Source organism: Megascapheus bottae, chromosome 5, assembly GCF_031878675.1.
Source record: "Megascapheus bottae isolate mThoBot1 chromosome 5, mThoBot2.hap1, whole genome shotgun sequence".
Lineage (NCBI taxonomy): Eukaryota > Metazoa > Chordata > Mammalia > Rodentia > Geomyidae > Megascapheus > Megascapheus bottae.
Genome location: NC_143513.1, coordinates 41,895,940 through 41,913,658, shown reverse-complemented (window position 1 = coordinate 41,913,658; position 17,719 = coordinate 41,895,940). Strand labels below are relative to the sequence as shown.

Genomic DNA, 17,719 nt, shown 5'->3' with positions numbered 1-17,719 from the left:
ATACCTTTTATTTTGTCCTCATTCTTGTTAGTGTCACAAATGAGAAAGCATGACAGCCTAGATCTGTACCCTTCGCTCTCAGTCAGTGAGCTTTGTGGAAGATGGCAGCTGTGGGTGCAAAGGGTTGTGCTAATGGAACAGGTCTCTGCAGGTTTGTCTCGCCTGGTATGCTTTAGTACTCTATAAATAGTATTTGCTAAATGAAATCGAAGCCTTCATTAGAAGGAATAAATACTTATTCTTTTCATTTCAAGTGTCAGTACAGTAAATACCGGTGCATATTGTATACATTTATAGCTTTTTAATTTGTGCCTAAGTCCTAGCTATAAATATATACAATAGAGTTTTAAGCTTTTTTAAAGATTTTATTTACATTGATTTTTACATTATATTTCAAATGTCATGTTTAACAAACAAGTATTCAAGAAGGGTTTCTGTATATACAATCACTGGCACATAGATTTTAGAACATAATTAAAATTAAGCTGAGGGTTTTGTATTTTAAATGTATTTGTAAATACATTTGTATTCTTTGAAGCAATTTTTCCTATCTTTATCTGTAATGTAGTTATTTTATTGGACATACATATGTTAAGGTATTTATAGTTCTGTGTACTTTTTAAATGTTTATTTAAAAATAAATTTTACTCCCACAGCCCAGAAAAGGCTTTGAAAGACTCATTGCAACCCTATGAGGCTGCTTACCTGTCAAAATCCTTATCTCGACTTTTTGATCCTATCAACTTGGTTTTCCCCCCTGGTGGACGTAACCCTCCTTCCTCTGATGAACTGGATGGTATCATTAAAACCATAGCTAGGTATGTACTTTGTGTATAATGACATACCATGAGATGCCTGCCATCTTTGTTAGTGATGTACAAAAGTAATACCTTTTACATTTACCTTAAATTACTCAAGTCCTTAGGGCTGCAATTAAGTCAGGAGTTTTACAGTGAATGAGTGTACACATAACATTTGGTATTCCAATTAATGAAACCATTTACAGATAGCCTAAACATAGTCTTAATTGTTCTGTTTCTCACCAAATATTCAGAGTAAATCTACCTATTTATACATATATTAAATTCCTAATATTAAGCAGAAAAGTAAGAATAGAAATGATTTACAGATTAAGAAACTGAAACAAGAGGTGAATTTTGTTTTATCTTAGGTTCAGAAAGCACTTCATGGCAGAAACAATTATAATCTTGATTAGCTGACTTGTACTTGCTATTTTAAACCTTCTAAGTGAATGTGACAGCTTTTAAAACTAAAAAGGGAAAGTATCCTAGCAGAGGTGCCACCTGAATGCTTGCAGACAATGTAATTATCCACTGCCTTAGACATACAGCTAAAAGTTATCCAGATTAGTTTGCAATTCAGACTATCTTGGTTACTGTCATAGTCAACAGGTTGTCGCGGCATGAATTTTTTGAGGAATAAAAATAATGAGTTGGCACTGTTGGGCTAAGGTGCTGGCTCTCCAAATTCTTTTTAGACTACAGATTTAAAGGTAATATTCTAAATCGTGGAAGAGTAAGATTAAAAAGCCACAGACAGGTATAATATGTATAAATATATCTTCAGCAGAAAATTTGCCTGTCAAGGTTCTTAGAGGGACTGGAATCTTGGTCCTGAAACTCTCCACAGTTATCCTGACTTGATAAAATATTTTGACTCTACAGTTTTTATTCTAATGTGCCTGTTGTGTTTTTAGTGTAGTAGTGATAAAACCTGTCCTATATCTATTTACATAGACATAAAGGAGACATCTATTCCATTTTATGAAGCTAGTCAGTACTATAATCAGATGTCGAGTTTGAAGAATTATATTGTGCTAGGGATTAATAGAATTTAAAAATGTACAAGATTTTCTCAGGACTGAATGAGTAGACATTTTGTTGCAGTAGGCATTGGTACTGTTTGAAATGCATTCAATTTCTTTAAAAATAATCTGAAGAAGCCAGGTGCCGGTGGCTCACACCTATAATCCTAGATACTTAGGAGGCTGAGATCTGAGGGTCAAGGTTCAAAGCCAATCCAGGCCCAAAAGTCTATGAGACTCTCATCTCCAATTAACCACCAGAAAACCAGAAGTGGCACTGTGGCTCAAGTGGTAGAGTGATAGCCTTGAGCTGAAGAGCTCAGGGACAATACCCAGGCCTCACAACTGACCAGAATAATAATAATAATAAACTGAAGAGAGATACTTTAGAGATAATTGGTTTCTACTTGCAAATGGGATTTTATACAGTTTCCAACTCAGTATCAACCCTTCCTTTGGTCTTTATTTTTTTTTTTGGTTTTTTTAAAATTTATTTATTTATTTATTGCAATCTATGTCTTAATTCATTTACTGTTAAAAAAATAAGCACACGTATTTTCAGAATCCAAATTTTTAAAATTGCAAATTGTAGTTCATCTGTTTTGGTATATTTAACAAGTGACTCTATATAAAATAGCATGCATGAATTGGCATAATTTAAATAGAAACTGAGTATCTTTATGTGGCATGTGTAGTTTATATTTTTAGCCTATGTCCTTCAAGGTCATCACTTCCATTCAAGAGTTGTCATTTCCTTGCAGATGTCTGTGATATGCACAGTGTCTAATTGCACTTATCAGTATTAGCAAGAATGCTGTTTTAAAAATCTGTACACAATTTACTCTCTTAATCACAGAGTAGATCCACACATGACATGCTTTTATTAGTGGGAAACTGGTCATTAACAAAGCCATTTCTGTGTCTCCTAATGCAAATTTAAGGAGCAAAAGAAAGCAATACAACTAGTTCTTAGAAACAGTTGGTGAAATCGGTAGAAAAGAATCATTCCATTGTTTGTTGGGCTAAGGTTTATATGTAACTCTTTTTTGATGCATTATGTGCTAATAATTGAAATCTATTTTTGTTTTCTTCAGTGAACTCAACGTGGCTGCTGTTGATGCAAACCTCACATTAGCCGTGTCCAAAAATGTGGCAAAGACCATCCAGTTATATAGTGTAAAGTCAGAGCAACTTGTAAGTATTATCCCATAACCATAAGTTTTAATGATTCCATTTAAAATTACGAATTTTGCAATTTTTGAATAACCATAGCTGATATTATAATAAGTGAAGCAATCTGTTTTAATCTATATCAGAGCTTTTCTAGTTGGCTCTGTTACAGTTTTTAAGGTAACTTGTGGACAGATTGATGCAAAATAATTTGTGTAACACTATTCTTGGTGGAACCTGCCTATTTCAGTTTTAATGAAAGACCAAATTTTGTTTGCTAATCTAGTGCTATTTTCCATGCAGTTTTTTTGTGTAGTCTTGATAAATATTTTAGAGACATCTTTTTTAAACCTAGCCATACTGACACATGGGGACTCCTTGTAGCAATTACATGACTAATTTTTTCTCAAATTTTGTTTATATTTTATTATAAAGTTCATTGCTTGTAAAAATGATGACTTGTTGCTATAAATAAAATTTAGTATTATATCTATTAGGGTATAATGTAGTTAACTGAAAATGTCAGGAAAAATATTCTGAGTTGTACCCACCAGAAAATAAATATAGTAAGAAAGAGCCATCATGTGTTTGAGAATATTTTTGGTAGAGGAGAGGAGAGGTTGCAGTAATAAAAATTTGAGTTGGCATTGTATAGAAATTAATAGCCATATTGGTCTAGAATCGTTAAACTTAATTTTTTTTCATTTGTACAGGGGTAAACACACTATTAAATATGTAAGGTCTTATCTTCGTGGGTTTGATTACAGAAACTAATAAAGTTTTCTCTAATAAAAAATATGATTTCAACTTAATAGTAGCAAAGGTTTTGAGAAAATCAAAATGTATTTGCTAACATGATTAAATTCATGCTGTTAATAAATACTGTGTTAATAGTCTCAAATTAGTCAGACCTACTTAATCTACTGTGTTCAATATTTACAGGAAGTTATTGACTCCCATTGTTTTAAATAGAATTACACACACCAAACAAATTCACTTTTTAGCTTTCATCTTCATGTTTTAGGAAAGTGTAAGCATCAAATAAAACCATAAAGAACATATATTCTTTCTTTTGTAAATATATTATTGACTCATGACTTAAATAATTTTGGGGTTATAAAGAACTAGCACATGCCACTAAGCCCAGCTATTGGTTGAAAAGGAGTCTGATGAACTATTCTGTGTATGAATGGCAATATTAGCCTGAGATTTGGAAGGAAAGGTAAATTTTATTTATTTATTTTTTTGCCAGTCCTGGTTCTTGAACTCAGGGCCTGAGCACTGCCCTTGGGTTTTTCTCAAGGCTAGAGTTCTACCATGTGAGCCATACCACTTTCAGCTTTTTTCTATGTATGTGGTACTGAGAATTGAACCTGGGTCTTCCTGCTTTCTAAGCAAGCATTCTACCACTATGCCCCGCTTCCAGCTCCTAAATTTTAAAATAGTATGTTCTTTTTATTACTGAAAATTGTAAGCCTCCAATCCATAGACCATTAATAGAATGTTCAAATAGTAAGATGAAAGAAAGCTAGAAATGTAAAGATAACATGCTTTTAGAAAGGATAACTTAAAATACAATCTGGAGGCCAGGAGTTTGGCCTAGTTGTAGAGTGCTTGCCTAGTATGCACAAAGATCTGTGTTTGATTTGTCGGTACCACATACATAGATAAAAAGCCTGAAGTAGGTCTGTGACTCAAGTGATAGAGTACTAGCCTTGAGAAAGCCCAAGGATAGTGCTCAGGCTCTGAGGTCAAGCCAGGACTGGCAAAAAAAAAAAAAAAAAAAAAAAAGTACAATCTGAAGGCCAGGAATGTAGCCTCGTGGTAGTGTTTGCCTAGCATGCACAAAGCCTTGGGTCTGAATCCTCTGTACCATATACACAGAAACGGCCAGGAGTGGTACTGTGGATCCAACAGCAAAGTACTAGCTTTGAGTAAAAGTGTCCCAGGACAGTGCCCAGGTCTTGAGTTCAAGCCCTAGGACTGGCTATAAAACAAACAAACAAAAAACAATCTGAAATGTAGAATGAGCAGGTTTTGAGAATCCTGTTTATTTCCCTAACGACTGGAAATTTGCTAATGAACTATTTTAATATACTTAATTGCAGCTTTAATTCACATCAGGAGAAAGACTCATAAAAGGGATTTTTAAGGTGATTTTTCATGTTCTGGGTGCCATAGAGTATAACAAATAATGGTGCACAAAATCATTTGTATGCTTTTAGTACAAGTTAGAAATTACTTTAAGTATTACATATGTATTTTTTAAAGAATTTATTGACATTGATTTTTACATCATATTTCAAATGATGTATTTAACAAACAACTATTCAAGAAGGGAATCTCTATATACAATCACTGGCACTTAGATTTTAGAACATAATTAAAATTAGGCTGAGGGTTTGTATGTCATAGATACATATTAATCTATGTAATAAAACATTATGTCTATAGAGTCATAAATTTTTATGTCTATGTAGTTGTTACGCATATATTTTATCCCCTAAGGGTTTCTTACTAATAGTCAAAGCCATGTGTCAAAAAATGTAAATATCTCTATAAGGATGAATCTTAAATCTGTGTATGTGTGTGTGTTTGTGTTTGGTTTGTGTTGTGTTTTGGATCTGAGGCTGAGTCTTGTTATATAGCCTTGAACTCTTCATCTTCCTATCTCTGCAGGAATTACAGGGGCATATCAGTATACCTGGCACCTCAGAGCATCCCTTCTTAAGGATAGGATACACTCACAATTTATTATTATTAAAGACTTAGAGTGAATTGAGGGTTGTATCAGTTTTTGCATGTATTATCTCATTTCACAGTCCTGTTGTAAAATGGAAATATTTTGTTACTAGTACACAATGTAAAAACTGAGGCTCAGGAAGAATAAATACTGCTTAAAGCAGAATGTCAGAGAACAAGGGTTGTAGTTAACATCTAGATAAGACTTTAAGCTTTAACTTACATCTTATATATAAACATAGCATCTTTTTTATTTTATAAAACTGATATTGTAGACAGGCATTGGTGGCTCATGCCTTCAATCCCAGCTCCTCAGGAGGCTGAGATCTAAGAATTGTAGTTCTTGAAGCCAGGGGGCTTAGTGGAGGTGGGGGGTGGGGGGAACATGATACTCAACTTCAATTAATCACAGAAAAAGCCTGAAGTGGTGCTGGTGATATAACACTAACCTTCAGGAAAAAACAACAAACAATGCCCAGGCCCAGAGTTCAAGCCCCAGGACTGGCAAAGGGGAAACAAAAAAAAAAGAAAGAAAGAAAAGAGAATGACACCATATCTTATGATGGAAATTTTGAATCATTGTTTTTCTTTATTCTCTATGTGTTGAAATGAATTAAATATTACTATATAAGGAATAGTATATATACGTTTATAATTTTCAGGATTATAAGCTTTTGTGGTTAACAAATTACAGGCCAATGTAAGTATTCTTTTTGTAGAAGTGAATTATTAGGTATTTTCCAGCAATAATTATAACCTGGTAGTTTCAAGCAGTGGCATCATAAAGTCAAATGTTATGAACTATGAAAAGCAGACTGACATGTATGCAATTAAGTTGCAAATGATTTCAAACAGTAGCACGAATGACATTTAATGGAAGGTTTCCATTTCAGTTCAGGTCAGTAGCTACAATAGTTCTAGAGGTCAACAGTTCCAGACACTATTACAGCTGTGTAAATACACACTTCATCTCTTGTGTAATTTCGTAAGTAGCTTTGAGACTTGACATTCCCTTAATGGAAGAAAACCTACATGTATATTTAGATGACTTAGAGGTACAAAAGTTTAAATTTGTTTAGTTTTAAAAAGATTATTTGTAGAGCTTTTTATATCTACATGTAGTATTATATGGTAATGATTGTTCACATTCAAATAAATAAAAGATCAAACTGGGTGCTGGTAGCTTGTATCTATAATGTAGCTGCGCAGCTCAAGAGAGATCTGAGAGAGCTGAACAGACCTGTGGATTGAAGTTCAAAGCCAGCCAAATCAGGAGGTCAGTTTGTGACACGCTTAACTTCAATTAAGGACCAAGAAAAAAAAGCCAGAAATGGAGCTGTGACTCAAATATTACAGTGCTAGCCTTGAACTAGCCTCAGGTGGTAGAGCACATAACCTCAGGGATAGTGCCTGGGCACTGAGTTCCAGCTCCTGGATCAGCACACAAGCACACAAGCACACACACACACACACACACACACACACACACACACTGTTTTATTTGAAATTGTTTAATATAGTAGACAAGATGTAGAGATGTAGACAAGTAGAGAAGATCTCTCTCTCTGTTCACTAGTACAAGATGGTATAAATTGTGTCTTCTGAAACACCTAAACAGTAATAACAAGTGGTGGGATGTACATAGAAAGTTTTTCTGTGATGGAAGTCAGAAAAAAAAAGTCCTCTTTCTCCAGTAATCTCTTTAGTGGTTTTCAATATCTTAGGATATAAATTAAGTTAGCAGATTATTAAATGAATTCCAGGGAACCCTATGAACCATGTTATAAAATGTTATATAAAGTTTTTCTCAGGAACCTGTTTTCTGCTGTAGCAGAAAATGTTCAGCCAAATGCATAAAAATGTTCCAGATGTCTATGACTTCTACCCAAGTAACATATTTAGAAAAAAAAAAGAAGATATGTAGAAAATGCCTCCAAATATTGGGAAAGTAAACAATTTTAACAGCACTTTGACCCAAATGTCGAAAGGAAATTTTTAGTAACTTAGTATAGTTTTGATGACCTAAAATTCACTGACTTGAAGGAAAATTACTTGTCATAAGATACATATAACATGTACCATTTATGTTCAACATGTCTGTGTTGAAAATGAACCATGCCACTTGATGTGTACATGTGCACACAGATGTGTATGCACACAAACATAGCTGCCAGTACCAAGGCCTTAACTCTGGGCCTGTGCACCGTACCTTAGCTGCTTTGCTCAAGGCTAGCTTTCAATTTTTTTTTTAATATTTGGGTCATAGGATAAAGATATACTTCCTATTTGGTTTCCTATATAGTTAATTTTTATTAATTATGGACATGAAAACATTTCATGTTAATTTCAGGTTGATTTTCTTAACTCTTCCTTCCTTTTTTTATTTGTCATAGTGATTGTAGAGGGGTTACAGTCACATTCATACCGTAGTGGGTACATTACTTATAGAACATTGTTACCCCTTCCCATATATTCTCCTACTTTCCCTCCCTGTCCCCCCAGGTCATAGAGTTCATCTCCCCATACTGTCTTGTGAATATCGCTGTTCCACTGGTTCCTTAAAACCCATGCTTTTAAAAAATAAAGTAGTGGTCAAGAGTATGATGCTAATATTATTCATATGCACATAGTATAATCTTGGACTTCCCTTTTAAAAAGAAAACAAGACCTACCAAAAATACTTTCTTGGAAAGTGGCACTGTGGACTCAAGGGATAGGGTGGTAGCCTTGAGCTGAAGAGCTTAGGGACAACACCCAGGCCCAGAGTTCAAGTCCCACAACCAACCAATATATGTATATGTGTGTGTAGGTGTATATATAGAGAGAGTGCTTGCCTAGTATGTACAAAGCTCTGGATTCAATTCCTCAATATTGTGGTGCTGTGGCTCAAATGGTAGGCAAAGACGGTACTCAGCCCTGATTCAAGCCCTAGGACCCGGAAAAAAATTTTCTTTTTACTGCCAGTTTCTTGGAGTATTAAAATGGCTATCTCAATGTACATACATAAATATACATTTGAGTTCTTAAAGGAAGAATCTTGTTGGCCATTGCCAGAAGGTATTCCTTAGGATTGCTATGTTTATATATCAAAATATATATGTGTACACTGGGCACTGATTCATACCTTCCTCAGAAGCCTCAACCATAAAGTACTTAAAGCAGTTTCCTTCCATAGCAAACTAATCGGGCTTCTACCCCTATGGTGTTATCTCTGTCAGAGACTTGTTGGGAGAGTATGAGGGAGTAGATCATGAACTTCCTTGTTAAGGAAAAAATAGAAATGCTATCATTTTGGTAAAATGTTTTTGTATTGAATTCTAATAGCTGTCTACACAAGGAGATGCAAGTCAGGTGATTGGGCCTCTTACTGAAGGACAGAAAAGAAATGTGGCAGTAGTGAATTCACTGTATAAACTGCACCAATCAGTGACAAAGGTAACCTTTATTTTTATTTTAATTAGGTCCTTTTGGCTTAATTTCATGTTTAGGTATTTCTTACCTGAAATTTAGACAATTTACAAGCTATTATTTATTTTATTGGAAAACAACATCATGAAAATGTCATGATTATTAAAAACTTGTGAGTTAACTCTTTTAGGCAGCCTTTCACCCTGGCTTTTTATTATTTGTGAGCTTTTTGTCTGTATATTTGGTTTTCAAGTACATGAAATGGAGATCTTCAAGTTAACTAAGTTTATTAAATAAATTGTTTCAGAACGAGTCTATTGCATTTCATAATTTTTGCTGTTTTTCTACTAAAGTATTTCAAAGAAATGGCTAAACCTTCACATACTTTTGTGTACAGTCATGTCATTACTGATGAAGGATTGGTTCCAGGGAACTCTGTCTGCCTTCCATGAATACCAAAACCTAGATAGTGAAGTTTCTTATACAAATTAGCATATTTTGCCTTTAACCTTTACATGTGTATAGGTATGTGTATGTGTATATGTGTGTGTGTGTACATAGATGTATATCCTTCCATTTATTTTAAGTCATGTCTAGATTATATATAATTAGCACAATATAAATGCAACACAGTCATATTAGGTGTTTTTCTTTTTTTTTTTCTTTTTTGGCCAGTCCTTGGTTTGAGCTCAAGGCCTGAGCATTGTCCTTGGGTTTTTCACAAGGCTAGAGCCCTACCACTTGAGCCACAGCACCACTTCTGGCCTTTTCTATGTATGTGGTACCAAGGAATTGAACCCCGGTCTTCGTGCATGCTAGGGAAGCACTCTACCACTAGGCCAAACTCCTGGCCAGGTGATTATTTTTTTAAAACTTGACTTCTAATATAAGTTGAATATATGAGGTTTATTATGGAATAATTTTAAAGGCTATTTGCTTTTTGTTTTTTCCTTTTTTTTTTTCTTTCAATTCTGTACCAAGGTTTAAATGCAGGATCTCATGCTAACCAGGCAGTACTCTACCACTGAATCATATCTCCATGCCTTTTTTGCATTGGTTATTTTTGAAGTAGAAATCTTGTTTGCTGCTCAGATACATATCTGGACCACTAGCCTCCTATTTTTTCACTGTTTGCTGTAGCTGGAATGACAAGCACAGGCCACCATGCATACCAAGCTTCTTCCACTGAGATGAAGTCCTGTGGATTTTTCTTTAATCATTACTCTAAAGCATCACAAGCACTAAAAAGATGGTTTTATTTATCATGGTTTAAATATCTTCATCATTGATTTTTGTATTGATTGGTAAAAAATGGAAGTATCTGACATTTGTATTTTAAAGACTTGTTAAAGTAAGAGTCAGCCTAAAGAAAGTGAATGTTTTAAAGGAAATAACTAATTATGGCTTTATTATGGCCTTTCAAGTGAAAACTTGATCATTAAAATTAATGGACTTTACTTAGCTCATAGAATTCTTAATGTATTATTTGGAATATGTTTTTCATATATGATCATTTTTCATCTAATAAATTTTTGAATCACACTTGAAATAATAGTAAATTAATATTTCAATGTAGTGCAGAAACAGCTTTGTAATGTTATGCTCAAAATTAGGATTTACAAAAAACAGTTAAGCAACACTGAAACTGGATCAAATTTTGTTTTAGGTTGTTTCGAGTCAGAGCTCATTCCCACCAGTGGCTGAACAAACTATCATTTCAGCTCTAAAGGTAAATGAACTTAATTTAATTTTGATTTTATACATGTAGTGGTTATAGAATGGTTTGCCTAAGTAGTAGATGTTATATTTTTTAAATATTCAAAATCCTTTACATACACCAAAAGGAGAATGTTGATAATTATCCTAAAAAGGGTAGGTATGTTGTCACTTTCTTTTTTTTTAATCAGTTATGGGACTTGAATTCAATTCCTGGACACTGTTCATGAGGTCTTCAGCTCAAGGCTACTGTCCTACCCCTTGAGCCATAGCACCACTTCTGGTTTTTTGGTGATTAATTGGAGATAAGAGTCCTGTGGACATTTTAATGTCGGGCTGGCTTTAAACTGCGATTCTTAGATTTCAGCCTCCTGAGTAGCTAGGATTACAGGTGTGAGCCACCACGCCCAACTTCATATTTTCCAGAGCTTAAAAAATGGTCTCTTTCTGTATCTATAGATTGTATTCTGCTTGTGATAATTGCATACAAAGAAGTAAGCAACCATTTGACTATTAGGGACACCTAGTATTATCCAGCTGAAGTAGCAATTTTGTACCTGGATACTTTTGTCTCAAGGGCACCTTTGACCATATCTGGAAACATTTTGGGGTGTAGTGACATCTAGTGAGTGGAGGTCACAGAACGTGCACAACATGTGCAATGCAAAAGGCCCCTGAGCAGTTCTCTACCTCAAAATGCCATAATGCCAGGGCTGAGAAAATCCTAATTGATATAAAATCAGAGTATATTCCCTTTTTTTTTTTTTTGCCAGTCCTGGGGGTTGCATTCAGGGCCTGGGCACTGTCCTTGAGCTTTCTCAATGCTAGCACTCTACCACTTGAGCCACAGCACCTCTTCAGCTTTTTCTGTGTATGTGTGACGAAGGAGTGGAACCCACGGCTTTGTGCATGCGAGGCAAATATTCCACCACTAGGCCAAACTTCTGGCCCCTATTCCTAGTTTTCAAATAGAATAGCAAAATATACTCCTTTCTAATGCTTAAGAAGTTTAACAAAAAAAGACAATGTTGCTTTGAGATTTTAAATCTTATGTAAGTAGGTAACTTTAAAAAATCAAATAATTTATTTTTATAATAGTAATCGATTCTGTTATTTACCACTTGTTACTTTCCACATACATGCAAAAATATTATTATGTTTTAACTATACATTCTTATGCCTATTTTATAGTTATAACTGGTAAACCAATATCTATTGGCTGAAAGGAGCTGTGCCTGTTATACCTTGCCCACTATCATTTATTTATTCATTCACTTACTAAATGTTATTTAGTACCTACAAAGTAACTAAGGCCATTTGGCAGAGACTTTGGAATCAAACTACTTGTATATGAATCACATTTCAACTATTTAACCAGTTAATAAATTATCTTGCCTTAGTTATAGCAACTTTAAAATGTATAATATACCTACACAAATAATGAATGCAAACAATTAGACTGGATTTATATAACTAAAGGAGAGTTGTAAAGGTGGAGGAGTGAGATGAATATCTATGAATCACCCCTAAGAAGAAACAAAACAGAATATAAGAGAAGAACAGTAGAGTAGGTAAGAAAATTGAGTGTGATTTCACATGTCAAAGGAAAGTCTAAGGCCAAATACAAATACTGCCTGTAATTTAGTGGGTAGGGATTTAACTGCAAAATGTAACACAACTAAATCCACATGTGAATGGATTTGACTAAAAACTTTAGGCTAGCCTAGGCTATATAGCAAGTTCAAGATCTAGTCTACATAGTAAACTGTTTCAGGATAAACGAGGACTAAAATTAAGAATAGTCTTTGATCAGGTGTGGTGGCTTACACCTGCATTTCCTACACTCAGGAGGTTTAAGTGTGATTAGAAGATAGTCTTGTTTTGCCCCAGTATAGTAGAGATACACCTGAATGTTTTTTCTGTACTCTTTTCTTTCTCCCAGTGTGGTCATCTCATTGTGATTAAATATTTGAAAGCTGCCATAATAAAATAATTTTTAGTAAGAAGTAACATATTAGTCAATGATTATAATTATACTCTACTGGTGGCTCAGTTTGACAGACCTAAGAGTTTTTTAAATGCTTGGTTATAGGCAGTGAATAGTCTTGTTTTACATAGTTTACACATTTTCTTTCTATCTTCTAGCAGTAGTTATGCAGTAGTTTTTATTGTTTCCCCAAATAAGTATATTTTATTTTACCAGCCCATATATTCTTGATAAGCATTAAAAATATATATACTACATGTAATTCATATATAGAAAATATACTCTGTACTGTTTTTCTAATTGACATAAAAACTTAAGAAAATAAGGCTTAATCTTATTTGGTGAGGTACATATAATATTTTCAACCCTAATCTATTACTTATTAAAACACTCTGATAATGACTTACTACATTAAGTTTTGGGGCCTAGTGATCATAGCCTGTAGTCAATTCTGTAAGTTAAGACAGTGTGCCTTTTCACTTTGCCTGATGGTAAAAATTACCTGGAAAATTTTAAAACAAAAATACTCTTCAGATTTAAAATGAATTCTCTAAATCTGTATTATTATACCTTTTTTTCCTTTAAGTAAAAGGGTTTTGAACTCATGGCTTCCCATTTCCTGAGCAGGCACTCTCTTGAGCCATACCCTTAGGCCTTTTTTGCTTCAGTTAATTTCCAGGTAGGGTCTTGCACTTTTGCCAGGAGTCAGTCCTAGATTATAATTCTACTACTACAGCTTCCCACCTACAAGTACAAAACACCATGGTCAGTTCCTTAGTTTACTATGACTGTTTCTCATGGCTACCCTTAAAACACAATCCTCTTCATCGCTGTTTCTGAAATATTAGGATTGCAGGTGTAGACAAGTCTATGTAGAGAAGGCTGCCCCAGAACTCACTCACTCCCCTCATCCTAATTGCTCAACCCACCTTCTTTGAACAATACACAACTCTAATTTACTCTAGGCTTGGCAGACCAACCTTCCCAGTTAGCAAAGACTAAAGAAAAAGAGAAAATAATAAAATCAGAACAATATGTTATAAATATATAATAATCTTTTCTTTATCCTGTTGAAATTTTATCCAAAATTAAACTGCTTTAAAATTTTTATTTAGTTTTGTGCCAGTGTGGGGCTTGAACTCAGCACTTAGGTACTGTCCCTCAGCTTTGGTGCACAAAGTTAGAACTTTACCACTTAAGCCACACCTCTGCTTCTGGGTTTTGGGTGGTCAACTGAAACATCTTACAGATTTTCCTGCCCGGAGGAGCTTTAAACCTTCATTTTCAGATCTCAACTTCCTGAGTATCTGGGATTACAAGCATAGGCCTATGAGAACCTAGCTTTAAACTTTAAGCTAGAGGTTCATCATTGTATCTGATATGTAACAAATTCATAATTGAGTATACATTTGGAATCATTTTATTATAAGTACCACGATTATAAAAGGCATTTAAACCTTGGCCCAGTAATTCTGATCATTTTTATAGACATTGTGTTGTACAAATAGGGATAGCAGTGTTGAATTTGTTCATGCCGTGATTCATTGCTGTCTTACTGTGTAGGCTTGGTGTTCTATACAAAGGAATATTCCAGAGTGTTGAGGCTCTTATATTTATGTATTATAGACTATTTTAGGTAAATCTTTTTGAAATGCCTAACAAACTTTGCTGTTTATAAAGAGTATATGAAATATAATCCCTCCTCTTTTGTTTCTTTCTTGTGATAGTTGTTATCTTTGCCCATCCTTGACATGAAGACTCTTTGAGGTAGTTTCTTCTCTTCCTGTTTAACATTTCCCTAAGTAGGAAGACTCATCCATGGTTCCGTGTGAGCCATCAGAAATGCAAATCCAGAATATTTTATTTTATTTATTTATTTATTTTGGCCAGTCCTGGGCTTGCGCTCAGGGCCTGAGCACTGTCCTTGGACTTTCTACCACTTGAGCCTCAGCACCACGTCTGGCTTTTTTCTATGTATGTGGTACCGAGGAATCGAACCCAGGTCTTCGTGCATGCTGGGCAAGCACTCTCTACCACTAGGCCAAACTCTCGGCCAATATTTTATTTTTTCCTTTTGAACTTTATGGCTTTTTAAAAAATATCTTGTTCACTGGCTAGAAACTTTAGTATTGAATAGAACTGAAAGAGTAGAATCTTGTTGATTTGTTTTTGACTTGGAAGAAAGAAGTTTTTATTTTACTAAGTATAATTGTAATGGATTTTTTAAGGTGGTCTTTATTAGATTTAATAGATTTCCTTTTATTTTTAATTTGCTAGCACTTTTTAGTTATAAATAGTCCTTCATCAAATTTTTTCTTTAATTTTGAAATAATTATGTGGGTCTTACTCTTTTGTTCTTCTGTTAATGAAGTATATTGCAATAACTTATATCACATATGTAAACTTGTTCATGAAATATCCTTTTAATTCATTCCTATGTTTGATTTACTTTTTTCTTTTTTTTGGCTAGTTGTGGGGCTTGAACTCAGGGCCTGAGTTCTGTCTTTGGGCTTTTCTCAAGGCTAACACCCTGCCACTTGAGCTACAATACCGCTTCCAGCTTTTTCTACATAGGTGGTACCAAGGAATCAAACCTGGGTCTTCGTGCAAATTAGGCAAGCACTCTTATCACTAGGCCAAACTCCCGGCCCTGATTTACTTATTTTTTTAGGGATTCATACCTTTCTGCTCATAAGTATAGATTTTCATGTCCTGTGTTATCTTTTTATAGTTAATATTGACCATAATAAGTGAGTTTAGAATTTTTTTCCATCTTCTGTAAGAGTTGATGTAGAATTTATAGTTGTCCCTATGTTTAGTAGAAATCATTAGTCTATCCATCTATAGAAGGCTTATAACTAAATATGTAATTGTTTAATGGGTAAAGAGCTCTTTAGATTATCTCTTGTTCTTGTAGTAAAAAAGAAATTGATATTTGCTGCTGAGTTTAAAGGAATTTATGCCCTAATAATGCGCATAATATTCACCCGTTGGTGTCTTAGGGCCTATATATAGCAATAGCTTTTTAAAAATCTTTTGGTAGAGCCAGGAATTTGGCCTAGTGGTTAAAGTGCTTGCCTAGCATGCATGAAGACCCGGGTTCGATTCCTCGGTACCACATACATAGAAAAAAGCCGAAAGTGGTGCTGAGGCTCAAGTGGTAGAGCTCTAGCCTTGAGAAAGTCCAAGGACAGTGCTCAGCCCTGAGCTCAAGCCCAGGACTGGCAAAAAAAAAAAATCTTTTGGTATATATGATGTAAAAATCAATGTTAGTAAAATCTTTGATTAAAAAACCAAACATGGGCCGGGAGTTTGGCCTAGTGGTAGAGTGCTTGCCTAGCATGCACAAAGACCCAGGTTTGATTCCTCGGTACCACATACATAGAAAAAAGCCGGAAGTGGTGCTGAGGCTCAAGTGGTAGAATGCTAAGCCTTGAGAAGGTCCAAGGACAGTGCTCAGGCTCTGAGCCCAAGCCCAGGACAGGCAAAATAAAATAAAATTAAATTTAAAAAAACAGAGAGAAAGAAAGAAAGAAATGAAGAAAATGTCTTTACATTAAATATTTGAATCTAAAAAAATTTTTTGGTATTATGATCTCATCAAGCTAATATTTTATCATTGCTGATTTAAAAAGTACCCTAACTTTTATTTTCTTTTGTTTTAGTTTCCTATTTCATTGATTTTCACTTGTATCTTTCTAAAATTTTCCTTCCTTTTACCTTGATATGCTTTACTTTCTTTACAAGATTTAGATCTTTTTCTTACAAAATGCACATTTAAAGACACAATTCCCTCATGGCACAGAAATGTCAATATTATGTGCATTTATCCTCACTCAATTAGAAATATTAGGTTACGAACTTGACTGTTTCACTCTTTAATTCTGTCAGTTCTTGTCTCAATTTTGACACTGTTACTAGTTCTGTTATTGAGCATTGGTTACTTACATATTCATCATTTTTATACCTTTGTGATAAATATGCATTTATATTATGAAATATCTCTCTAATATTTACTTTTCATTGTTTTAATATTAATTTACCTTATTAAGTAACTATCTGATATTAATTAACCTTTTATGTTTAAGGTAGGTTGGTATGCCTCTTCAAAATTACCCTACTTGGGATTTTCCATTTATCTCAAAATTTATAAATTTTATGCTTTTTGCTACTTTGGGGATGTTAAGGCCTTTTTTTCTTGCTAATAATTTTCTGGCTACTTATAGATTTCCAGTTTACCAATATAGTATACATTTGACATTGCTTTGCAAGTTCAATTATTTTTCAGTCTTTTTTTCTCTTCTGAAGATATAGATTTCTCCATTTTTGGTTCATTGACTTTTCCCTTTATTATCTCAGTTCTTTTGTTTAGCCTATCCAATAAGCTTTTAAATTTCAGGTACCTTAACGTTGTTAATTTAAATTCCTAGTTACTTGTTTTTTAGTTTAAATCATTTAGCTGAGATTTTATTTCAATTATTACCTTACCCTTCTTGCTTGTTCCCTACTTTTGAAACAGAGTAGGAAAATTCAGTTCAAGTAGCGTTTGCTTCATTAAAAAAAAAAAAAATTAGCCGGACACCAGTTGCTGATGCTGTGTAATCCCAGCTATTCAGGGGACAGAGAACTGAGGATCAAAATTCAAAAGCAGCCTAGGCAAGAAAGTCCATGAAACTCTTATCTCCAATTAACTACAGAAAAGCTGGAAGTAGAGATGTGGCTAACTTGGTAGAGCAGTAGCCTAAGCCAGGCCCATGAGTTCAATCCCTGGGAAAGGTAACAAAACAAAACAAAAACTCCCTAAGATTTTTTTCTGAGAATCCTTGAGTCTGGATCATTTCACTGTTTGTGTCTATTGCCTAACTTTTCGC

At 34.2% G+C, this 17,719-nt stretch overlaps 1 protein-coding gene across 2 annotated transcripts in view; it reads left to right on the top strand.

The window, feature by feature from the left end:
• The window catches only part of Cog5 (component of oligomeric golgi complex 5), a 203,524-nt gene that overhangs the window by 152,675 nt on the left and 33,130 nt on the right, over positions 1-17,719 (top strand). For both annotated transcript variants that reach the window (XM_090332986.1, XM_090332987.1), the window contains exons 13-16: positions 657-818; positions 2,920-3,019; positions 9,062-9,172; positions 10,812-10,874. In XM_090332986.1, coding sequence (XP_090189112.1) covers positions 657-818; positions 2,920-3,019; positions 9,062-9,172; positions 10,812-10,874 — 436 coding nt within the window. The remainder of the gene's footprint in view (positions 1-656; positions 819-2,919; positions 3,020-9,061; positions 9,173-10,811; positions 10,875-17,719) is intronic.